This window comes from Trichechus manatus, unplaced genomic scaffold, assembly GCF_000243295.1.
Source record: "Trichechus manatus latirostris isolate Lorelei unplaced genomic scaffold, TriManLat1.0 scaffold00007, whole genome shotgun sequence".
Classification (NCBI taxonomy): Eukaryota; Metazoa; Chordata; class Mammalia; order Sirenia; family Trichechidae; genus Trichechus; species Trichechus manatus.
The window spans coordinates 30,958,345-30,970,800 of NW_004443943.1; the positions used below are offsets into that span (position 1 = coordinate 30,958,345).

General features: G+C 39.4%; 1 protein-coding gene across 1 annotated transcript in view; it reads left to right on the top strand.

Annotated features, from left to right (window-relative positions):
- Positions 1-11,618, top strand: part of CFAP58 (cilia and flagella associated protein 58) — a 115,522-nt gene extending 103,904 nt beyond the window's left edge. Inside the window, exons 16-18 of the mRNA XM_012557697.1 lie at positions 4,758-4,877; positions 7,196-7,329; positions 11,507-11,618. Coding sequence (XP_012413151.1) covers positions 4,758-4,877; positions 7,196-7,329; positions 11,507-11,618 — 366 coding nt within the window. The remainder of the gene's footprint in view (positions 1-4,757; positions 4,878-7,195; positions 7,330-11,506) is intronic.
- Positions 11,619-12,456: the final 838 nt, after the last annotated feature.

The following is a 12,456-nucleotide window of genomic DNA, read 5'->3' on the forward strand; positions in this document are numbered from 1 at the left end:
ATGTACATGCAAGTAGAGTTTTCAGAGCCAATTAATTTGAATACATTTGCAAGTCTTATGAACTAAAAAAAAGCATCTGAAATCCTTTGAACCACCAGGACACCTCCAGAGACATTTAACTGAGAAATAAAATTTGTACATCAGCTATTTCCTGAGTTTTAAGCACAGCGAAAAATTTAGCTAAAAAGTTACAGCGTGAGTTCACTAGAGTGAATTATACAAGCTCTGCAACCTGGAAGATGCTGATCAATGGTCTAATTTAAGTAAAAGTTCTCAGTACAAACTTATTTGTACCTCTATTGATGTATTCTACTAAAATATGATGAGCATAGTCTGCTGATCATGTAAATTGCAATCAACAAAGTTATTGAGCACCTAGAATGAGTAGAGCACAATAGCAGGTCTAAGATGTGTACGGAGAGATCCTTCATGGTTCTGACCTCAACAACTCATAATTTAATTGGAGAGAAAGAACAGATTCATAAAGATTAAACCCTGGAGTAACATACATGACCTCTGTTGACATTTTTGGAAAAGAGATTTTTTTTCCTGAATATTCTATGACATAGACTCTCTCATAAGTAGTGATTATGGGATTATTATTATTTTTTAAATCAATCTTATCTTGAACCCATCGGTTGAGGCTAGAGTGAAGACAAGATGGCATCTCTTTCCTTGGAGTACGTTTTCCCCAAGCATCTGAGTGGGTGACCTTTGTCTTGGTAGGTGTAGATAAGTGGGGTCCTTTGGGCTAGGAGAAAGCTGCCTATTTCATGTGCGTCAGTTAATACACTGGGTGAAGCAATTATCCCCAACTCTCACCCAAGCAAATTGATGAATCCAGGCTGAGCAGAATCAATGCACTGGCATTTGCCAAACACAGATACAGATTAAAACAGAATAAATTAGTTCCTCTCAGTCAGTTATTGCTTAGAGTAGGTGAGCTGAGGAAGAAGAGGTGTTAAGCTATCTCCTGTTTTCAGCTGAAGATGCAAAGGAGTGTAAACAGACAGTGAATAGAAAACTGTAGGTTGGTGGGGAAGGGAGCTCTGTGAGTGGCTCAATTTCTTCCTCTGAATTGTACTCAGAGTAGCACTGACTTATTTGCATATACTGTTCAGAACGTACACTTGTAATTTATTGTCAGATAAAATACAAATACCTGAAGTCTGAGTAACTCTAAATCTGGAGTTTCCAATATGGCGTTACAGACTGTCACCATGGAATAATGGCATTATTTGAAGCTAATACTGTAATTAATTTCTTACCACTATACTCAGCCAATATGGACAATGAGCTGTGCTGTTATCCAGCATAACTTGGCAGAGCGTCTTGCAGCAAAAGAATCCATAATCATGCCTGACAGTCTGTCCAACTGAGAGAGAGGGATGTCTAGAAGATAATATCATTTCAAGGATGGACATAGTATGGTTAATGCTTGGAAGTCATGCTCAGCTAAAGAGACATCTAGACTCTTGGTGTTAATAGTTCAGTTTTATTCCAGTATAGCCGTTCATAAAATAAAGAGTGAGGTATGCTACAGAATAATAATGTGTTGTGAACAAACTAGAATAAATAAAGAAATGCCAACTCGAAGATGGAATATTGTGTTAGTAGGGAAATAATGCAAACTATTTATGATTTTCTTATGATGTTTCATTGACATATGTTGCTTCTAACCCAGTGACAAATTAGTTGGGTAGGTTTAAAAAGAAATGGATACAGCTTAATGAAGAAGGACAGGATATGTAGTACAAGGCAGCTGGTTCTGCTGTTGCTGGCTTATGGAGACAATATACATGGGACAGCTAATGAGTCTCTATTCCATAAGATAGATTCTCTTTATAATAGAATTGCACACTTTGTCTTTAAATGGGGTTATTCTACATACCATTGCACAATGTTTGAAGAGCTTGGTTGGCCCTTGTAGAGGGTTAGGAGAGAAATAAATTGGAAAACAATCATACTTAAGACCTTCAATCATCAAACACTCCATATTTATCTAAATTACTAGCACGTTCTCCCGAAATACAAATTTGTATGATACAGCTAGAATGTTAATGCTGACCAGCCTTCCTGTTGGTTTTATCAGTTAGGTTTTCCACTGTAAGCATAGACCAGAATTCATGTGCACTGAAGCCTGGCAATGCATCCCAACCCTCTTCCCCACCGCCATTCCCTTTCCCTTGGCTCTTCATGCATTCCGTTGTCTTAGTCTCTGAAGTTTCATTTGGTATTCATTCCATCCACCGTGAACACACAGGCATCACTTGTCCTCGGTTGTTTAACTCTCAGAACTTTTTGACTTTGAATACTCAGGCAGTTTTAATGGTAGTTCACTCAGTTTCTTCACTCTTCTCCACGCTCGTGGATCCTCACTGTTCAGTCACTTGGTTATCCTTTAGAATAAATCCATTTCAATTCATTTTACAGCCTTGAAAAAAAGCTGGAAGGGATAGAAGACAGGATAAATGCAACATCATCCACTCTCTGTGTGGCAAGGCTCACTCAGATGATGTAGGTCAGGAGATGGAGGAGTTGAATCATGCTCTTACCTCTAACATTCTCCAACCTCTCTTTGAACCTCATTTCACCAACTGGCTTGATTCTTCTATTGATGTTATGATGTAGTCTTTAGCAATGTAGCTGAATTTGAACCAGATTTTTTCAGTTATAACACATCTTCAAGTACCGTAGGAAGTATCGCATGGGAAAAGTGATTCTTGAGTATATCCTGACTAGGTTTTTGACTTGTCAAGGGAATTTGGACACACCATTCACTCCTGTTGACCTTGGGATTCTCACCTATGAAGTGAGGTAACAATATTTGCTTCTTCTAGCCTGTCTTCTCTGTAGCTCTCTCCTCCCTACCCTCTAAGAGCAATTGAAAAGAATTCTGCCTGTGAAACATTTCAAAGTTCTTGGAGTAAGATGATCTTTTCATTTTAAGACATTATTATACCCCAAACAAGATTGCTTCCTCTTACATTGTGGGTTCTTTACTTTTCATGTGTACCTGTACTTTGGTACAGAGAAAGGTGAGCTGAAAGAAATGGACAAAACGGTTTCATGGGCTTTGCCACATATTTATTACCCTCTCCAAACTGAATCTTGAAGCTTTGTCAGAAGCATTATTCTTCCAACAGAGCAGACGTTAAGTGGCTATAGAAAATAAACTCACCTCCTGATATCTTTCTCATTGCTTGCTGTATCCATTTACTGTGAAGATTATATTGTAAGGTGTGACAGGAGGTGTGGAACAGCAAAGGAAAATCACCACTTTGTAATTCTGTTTGTTCAGGTTTTCTTCTTTTGCGTGAGCTTTTGGTTTTCCTTGTCATTTCTGGAATTATTTCTTCAATGGAGAGTATTATTTTTATTTGTTTCTCCACAAGCTGATTTCATTCAACTAATTTGTAAGTTGCACACACTCCTTTGTAAATAGAGTTATAGTATTTGTAATAAAATTTCTATAATTCAGCCAGGGAAAAGGGAAAACTACAACAAATGATAATAGTTGCTGTTGCTGTTGTTAGATGCTGTCGAGTCAGTTCAACTTATAGTGACCCTATGGACAACAGAACGTAAGTCTATCTGTGCTACACCACCCTTACAACTGTTGCTATGTTTCAGCCCATTGTTGTAGCCACTGTGTCAGTCCACCTCGCTGAGGGTCTTCCTCTTTTTGGCTGACCCTCTACCAAGCATGATGTCCTTCTTCAGGGACTGGTCCCTCCTGATAACATGTCCAAAGTATGTGAGACAAAGTCTTGCCATCCTAGCTTCTAGGGAGCATTCTGACTGTACTTCTTTCAAGACGGATTTATTTGTTCTTCTGGCAGTCCGATAGCTAGTTAATGAATTTTCTTTTACCTATTTTTTATGACTTCTGTGTTCTCTGGCAAAATCAGATTATTTGATGACAAGACTAAGAATACTTAGCTCTAGGTAAAAATTAATTTGCATTTGACTGGATGTTTCATTTAATGAGAGGGCTTGTACTGATCATATTTTGTTCCTTTAACATAATTGCCTTAAGGAAATAAATACATACAGAGGCAAATGAGTAGACACTAGTCTTTATCAATGTTTGTTCGAATTATTGCAGTTTAGGGAGATGGGAATCTAGAATTGAGACAGCTTAGAAATAAATCTTTGCTTGTATGTGGTATCTTTAGTTCAAGGACCTGAAAACCCATTGCAAGCAATTAAACTTAAGGGTATAAATGGGAATTCCATGTCACTTATTGGTTATTGGTTAAGTTAAGGTTTGGGCTCCTAGGAAGTCCTGCTTTTATTTCTATAAATTCACATGTCCTAGTTTCCCTGGACTTTACCTACCCCTCAAACCATGTCAGATCTCTTCCCATGTCATGTTTCCTAAAAGACTCACTTTCTTTACTTCCTCATTCTGATTTGTTCTTTAACTGATTATGACTTTTTTCCTCAAAATGTTACTGCAACTTTTCGGACTGAGGTCAGCAGTGACATCCTAGTAACTCACCCCAGTGACTATTTTTCCATCCTTCTCCTGTTTCTTCTCTTTACCAAGTTGATGTCACTGACCACTTAAATCATTCCTCCCTAGGCCCTTGGTATGGGTTGGTGTGATGAATGATGGCGTGCATCCGCAAATGAACATAAGCAGTGTGAGCTGTGAAGTACGTAGGATGGCGCCAACCATCCTGACCGTGCTGTTAAAGGCATGTTCTTTGCTTGGATATAACTGTTTACCCCTCCCCAATCCCTTTCTACAGGAAAAAGAGAAACTGTATGTGGAACTAAAGCACATCTTGGCCCGGCAGCCAGGGCCTGAGGCTGCAGAACAGCTACAGCTCTACCGACATACGCTGCGGGAGAAGACCAAGCAGCTTAAAGTAAGTGGTGACTTCTGTTCTTTCCTGGCTAAAGAAAGGCCTCACTCTGGGGAACACACCCAGACAAGCACAGTGAGCCAGCCTCTCAAATGCCGCACTCCACGGAGGTCAGTTTCTTTAGAACTCTAGACCCAGGAGGAGCAGGCAGATCTCACGCTTCCCTTCTCCTCCTAGACTGGTAGCTTCCATGAGTCTCCATTTCCAGAAAGAGAGCCAGGTGAGCAAGTGAGACAAGAGTTGGAGAAAGGATGATGGCAATGGAATAAAAATTTAGGGATAGGGTTTGCACAGGTGATCTCAAGGTGATTTAGAGGACTTGGATGGTGGGAAGGAGCAGAGGAAATGTTTTAACACCATCGCCAAACAGAAGCAGACCACGGTGCTAAAGGAGGTTTGTTATTCTATTCCACTTGAAAAAAATGTACACAAAACATAGCCTATTCCCCAGCCCCCGGGGCCTTGTTTAATTATCGTATATTAAATAAGTAGCCCCAAAAGGTAAATAAAATCAAGAATTTTGTTAGCATAACTAACTGATGCAAGAATGTCAGTTGGGTGGTGGGGTGGTTTACCATTGCACATATCTCTTTAAAGTCTTCTCAAAAACTGTGTGTTCATGCTGTATTTTGAGCTTTACGGTCTAAGTGAGTACTTAGACATTCTTGGCTTGTCAGGGAAGTCTTAGGCACACATCCACAGAATGCAGCACATGCCGGCTGAATTTTGGTACTCACCTGTGCAATGAAGGTAGTAATCCTTGCCCTTCTGCCTCAGGTAAAATGGATGCCATGTTAACTAGTATAGTACTAACCCCTTCGTAAATAGGACTTTGTAAAAGCGTGTCATTTTCCTTTAAAAAGGCAGATGAGACAGAAGTCTAATTAGAATATTAATTTTCAACTTATTAGTCTAAGTGTTCATTTCACATGAGCATCCTGAGCCATAATTCGAGTTTTGCATAAGACATAATCTTTTGATTATTTTTGTTCCCTGAAAAGATGGAATACTTCAAACAAAATAAAAACTTATTTTCTATTTTCCTCAGGGATGGGTATAGATTAGAAAAACACGTCTGTCTTTGCACTATTGACAGACACCACACCTTCTCTAGGTTGTATTGAATAGCACACAAGAGCACTTTGTTATTTTAACCATTTATCTCTGGAAATCCAGCTTCTTGCTCTGAATGAAATGTGACACCTCATAGAAAAGGTGCAGAGGTGGGCGGCACCAAGCAAGTCTGCCAGTTTGTCTTCAGTATTTAGACTGTTTTCCCGGCTCCGTATTCATTGCTTGGAAACAGGGTCTTTGTCCTTAAGAGTTTAACTATTGAGACAGGTTTTCTTCCGATGTCAAAATCATATTATTTAACTCATAATATCATAGTCAGAGTCGTTTTCACAGCAATTAAGAAGAAAGAGTTCATAAGCAGATGGGCACTCAAGAGGCAAAGATCCCCCTTTCATACAAATCTTTAAAATAGAGATCAAGAGGAAAAAGAAATAGTCTGTTTCATGCCCCATAGAACAGCGGCCTTGCTTTTCTCCCCTTGGTTTTGGTGAGGAGCACACCCTAGCTTTGGCAGGCTTCTTGCCCGGTCTGGGACCAGTAGCGTCTTTTGGACACACCCATGGAAGGAGGCAGATAATCAGGCTTTTTATTCCAGCTCTGCACGTGTGCTAGGCTCTCCTAAGCACGTGTCAGAACTCCCTGATTCTTACAGGTAAGTGTCCTAGTGCTCGGATAAAGAATAGGCTTGCGAACGGTCTCAAAGAACACAATAAAGAGGTGATGGACATTTAGTAGGACAGCGACCTTGGAAAACACATGAACTGAATGCCTAGTTAACGGTGGTGTCAGGAGGATTCCACCATAGTTTTTACCACAATTCTCAGATGAATCACACTCCTTAGTGATGTTTTTCTTGAATGCTTTTTTTTTTTTTTTTAAAGTTTTAAAAGCAATATTATACTGTTTGGGAGTTTTCCTGTCTCTACTCACAATATTCTTTGAAACACAGTACACCGTTGATTGGTGAGCCTGTTTGAATGCTGCTGATGGCTCTCCTTTTAAGCAGGGGAATGATGTTTCACTTTAAGTTCATCACCTGATTATGAGTCTTCAGCCCTCAGCCAGGTGTTCACCCCCGGATAGGGACCTTGAGCTGGTGGAAGCGGGCAGATTAACTGTTAAACCCAGGCATGGCTTTGCATCTCTAGCTCCACTGAGGTAATGAGAAAACAATGATCAAAGAAAAATTTTGGAAAAGGATATTGTCTGAGTATTTTATGTTAATGCTGCCTTATTTGCAATGTTAGGTTTTGTCTTCAGAATTGAATATGTATGAATCACAGAGCCAAGAATATAAGTATGAGATTGAGAGACTCGCCAATGAACTCATGAATATCAAGAAGAAATACCTCGCTCAGAAACGTAAAGAACAAATTCAGAAGTAAGAATTATTCAAATGTTCTCATTTTGTTATGCCTGTTACCTGCTGATAAGAAAATATTTGGCAGTCACAGTCACAGAGTTGCAGATTTCATTGCAGTAAACGAAGTCATAAGGAGTCCTGGTGGCACAAAGGTTAAGTGCTCAGCTGCTGACCAAAAGGTCAGCAGTTGGAACCTAGCGGCTCCATGGGAGAAAGACCTGGCAATCTGTTCCCGTAAAGATTACAGCCTAGGAGACCCTGTGGGGCGGTTCTACTCTGTCCTATAGGGTCACTATGAGTCAGAATTGACTTGACAGCACCGAACAACAAAAACAGCAAACTAAGTCACAGGGCCAGAGCAAGATCAATGTCTTATGTAATACTGAGGCCCCTCTTTAGGGCCCTAACAGGGATCTATTAGCATGGGCCTAACACAGAGGAGAGGAAACTTAATGTAGTTTTCTCCCACTGTTCTCACGTTTTGGAGATAGTCTTGCCATGACTGTTTGCAAATGAGGTGCTAAATCAGCCTTGTAGAAACTGAAGCAAATTCACATTTAAAACCACCTGTAATTTTGTTAAGGAGGCAGGGCTTCCTGAAACTGTTCTTCTAATAATGCAGCCGTATACTGTAATTATGAGCAGTTCACAAATGGTTTCCACCTACATTTGAGATAAGCTATCTCCGAACCATCTCTGTTTCTGGTAACTGACTTCACTATCTCCTGTGGGGTGTTGACATGAGTACTTAACTTCTAGGAAATGATAATGCAGGTGTCAGACTAACATTTTCATTTGTCTGATCTGAGGTTGAGAGAAATCAAAAAAACCCATTGCAGTTGAGTCGCTTAGACTCATAGCGACCCTATAGGACAGAGTAGAACTGCCCCATAGAGTTTCCAAGGAGCTCCTGGTGGATTGGAACTGCCAGCCTTTCGTTTAGCAGCTGTAGCACTTAACCACTACGCCACCAGGGCTTCCAGGCTGAGAGAAGGGTGACCAAATGAATCAGCAGATTTGAAACTTGTTTGGCTGTGTGGCCAAAACCATCTGGTTAATTCTCTAATGACTCCAGTTATGGGCTGAAGATCATGTTTGGTATAGTTGTCCCTTGGTATCCGTGGGCATTGGTTCCAGGACCCCCGCGGATACCAGGATCTTCGGCTGCTCAAGTCCCTTATAAAAATGGCGTAGTGTTTGCATGTAACTTACGCACATCCTCCTGTACACTTTAAATCATCTCTAGATTACTTATAATACCTAAAACAATGTAAATGCTATATAAATAATTGTTATACTGCACTGTTTAGGGAATAATGACAAGAAGAAAAATGTCTGTACATGTTTAGTACAGACACAACCATCGTAAGCCTAACTACATAGTACACATCAGCAACAACGTAACTCTTTTTTTCCGACTTATTTTCCATCCATGGTTGGTTGAATCCGTGGATGCGGAACCTGCGGATAAGGAGGGCTAACTGTATTTCATCTACCTGGACATTTCAGGACATGGTGTGAGATGGTTTGAATGCATCTGTCTATGATTCTTTGGTGGAAAACAGCTATATAAAGTAACTGGATACTAACTCATTTGCCAGTAAAAGTCTGCCCTTTTTGTAAATCAGAACATTCCTCCATTCCACGTTTAGATGCCAGTTCCTTAGTGGAATAAAATCCTGTGATAATTTTAGGTAAACTTTTATTTTAGAGTAGTTTTAGATTTACCCCCGATATATTTTAACTTACAAACTATATGCAAATACTGTTATCAATTTGTGAGTAACTTTTCTTAGCTGCCATCAAGTCAGCTCCAACTCATGGCGGCCTTATGTATAACAGAACTAAATATTGCCTGGTTCTGTGCCATCTGCATGATTGTTTGCATGTTTGAGTCCATTGTTGTGACTATTGTGTCAATCCATCTCATTAACAGTTTCCCTCATTTTCGCTGGCCCTCTACTCTACTGACATGATGTCCTTTTCTAGCGATTGGTCTTTCCTGATGATGTGTCCAAAGTAAGTGAGCCAAAGTCTCACCATCCTCGCTTCTAAGGAACATTCTGGTTGTATTTCTGTTGTAACTATTAGTAAAGCATAGTTTTAATTTTTAAAGACAAAATTATAAATAGAATCTAATATATTCTTTCCACCCCAGTGGATCATCTCACTTACCTTCTAGAGTTCATGTACTCCATTTTGGACACCATTGGTCTAGTTTCCACAGTTACAAACATTTACCTTGGCTCACCCATTAATTATCTTTCTACAGCTGGTTAACTTTTCTGCCTTGGCTCTGGGGTTGGCCTAGCCTCCTTAGACCTTGCTGATCCTCAGTAGTTTGCTGGACACAGACTGTGATGAGCCTCCACTCTGTCCCCATGGCTCATCCTCTGGAACTGCTCTTGCACCCCACCCGCCACCACATGCCACTACTTGTGGCTATTCAAATGTAAATGAATTACAATTAAATCAAATTAAAAATTCATTTCCTCAGTTACACCAACCGAATTTCAAATGCCTGACAGCCATGTGTCACCACGGCATCGGGTAGCGCAGATATAGGACATTTCCATCATAATGGATAGTGCTGCTCTAGAATCTTGGCCTTACCTGTCCTCTTCTTGCCCTTTAATGCTCATTGCTTGCAGCCAGTCTGACCTGGTTAGGGTTTCCTAGGTGGTTCCGTTTAGTTGGGGATCCATAAACGGGAGGTAGACAGAGAGATGAGTTCATAGGAGAATAGCAAACATGATTAACGAGCTGAACAGAAAGATGCAGAGGCAAGAACAAAAGTGCTGAGGTGGTTTAGACTGAAGGGAGTCATTATAATGGCCTATAAATACATTGAAAAGATAATATAAAGGAGACATTATTCCCATTAGTCAGCTTAGACCAAGCCAGAAGCATTAAGCTTAAGTTGTTCCTTCAGAAAGGAAAATTTAGGTTATTTAAGGCAAGAGTGGGCAGGGGGGAGGGGTAGCAGTGCCTGCATCTAACAACAGTCAGGAGCCAGACAAGTTGCCAAAGTACATGAAGGAATCCTCTTTACTGGATCCACTCAAGGCTAAGCTTTTGTCCTATTTATGGAGGATGGTTTTTTATAATAATGAAATCAATTCTGCTAAGAGACAGCTGGATTGATTAACCAACCCTCTACAGGTTCTTTCCAAATGGAATAATTTAGAATAATCTCTGTGGATGTTCTCCCCACACATGCCCTTTATAAAATAGCAACTCTTATCATTTTTACTGTTTTGCCTTTTTTTTTTTTTTCCAAATACCCTTTTCATCAGGAACGGGTCCCAGTCTGCACCCCACCTGCCCCCAAATCCCCTACTTAGACTGGTCTCAAGTCTGCAGTACCAGATTCTTTACCCAAAGGTGGCATTCAGTCCCCTAGAGTAAATCATTCATTGTCCTCAAATACAGTTGCTTTTGGTCTTAGCCGTTTGCTTTTTACTTTTTAAAAGGGACTTCACAGATGTTTTCCATAGGACCCCTAATTACACAATAGATAGCTTGTGTAAATCTGAGGTACCTCTGCAGGAAACCTAATGTGTGTGTGTGTGTGTTTGTGTGTGTGTGTATTTAAAGGACATCTATATAGAAGATGTATTGTAGATTTTAGGATAAAAATTCCCTCTGTTGTCAAATATACTATCTTATTTGTCTTTCCCATATTTTCTTGTATCTTAAACTGTTTCTAGTAATAAATGCTGCTTGTTTAAAGTTACACTACTTTGTAAATTTCCAGGTTTGATGAAGATACTTTGTGTATGGTAAGTATAAGTTTCCACAGGAACTTTGGAATATAAAACGTTGGTAAATTAGTCTTTATAATTGAGCTAAGAGAAAGATGCTTCTGACTGATCTTTGGGAATAAATAAATATTTTATAAAACAGGAAGATGATTACAAGTTAGAAGGCACCAAGTTCACGGTGTTTGAGTTATAATGAGGTCTTCTGTCCATATTTAGATCAGCAGTAGGAGGGCAGACTTAATTGTGTCTTTCCCTAGTTCTACATGTTATAGTGAATACCTAATGAGATTTCAGCAACTACCTTGCCTGAAACTAGCAGCTTTAATCAAAGCAGTTTTCAGTGGCTAACTCACCCTAGGAACTTAGAGAACATCAAATTTAAAAGAGGAAAACGACATTAAGGAAACTAACTTTCTTTCCCTCTCTTACAGAAACAAGGACAGAATACCCGTGGATAACATCTTCTCCATGGTTAAACCAACTGTCCCTCGTTTTACGGGGGGCGGATTTCCCCTCAATAGGTCCTCCAAGGTGAAGTCCTAACCTGAAGCCCCTGCCTGGGTCCAGTTGAACAGGTCATGAAATTTGCTCTGGAACGTTTTGGAGGAACCTCTTTCAAAATCTTTTGGATCACAGATTTTTTTTTAGGAAAATCAGTGCTCATATTCCAGGATGGAAAGAAATGCAGAACTATCATAGTACATGTAAGAGTGATAAAGTTTTACTCTGTCCATGTGGATATCAACAGATTGTAATTATATCTATTCAATTAGGCTGACCCATTGCATGAAGCAGATCTTTTGTTACTACCATGCTGAGTGATTTGAAATGCACCAGATCTAGACACTTCATATGGATGAAGCTTTGGATATTAATTTCTCTATTACAGACATTGGTACACTAAAGCTTTTATATTAAAAAAAGTTTTTGAAATGCAGTGCATCCCCTCTAACCTTATTGATAATCAACTATTTTAATTATTCCTCATTAACAAGTCATTGCATTAGATAAGAAAGAAGGACAAACTCTTAAGTATTTAAAATGTGTTTTGAGAATGATTTCTATGTGGCCTGGGTAGGAAAATCTATTCCAAAAGAGACAACTAATAAATACTTCATCATAAAAAATAAAAAAGAAACTTCATAGAGATTTTGATCTTTGCTTTGGTAGAGTATGTAATTAAAGCTTAAACTGTGAGAAATGTTTAACATAAGCATTTGATGCAGAGGAACCTTGTCTATAAAATTAGGAGTTCTGGCTGGTATCCTCCAAAGGCCAGCATTTTGAGCCATTGAATCCACTGGGTTTTCTTTTTGTTGAAGCCACAGTTACTTGGGCATCAGTTCAACGTTATTTTATTTCGAGTGTTTATTCAGTTATA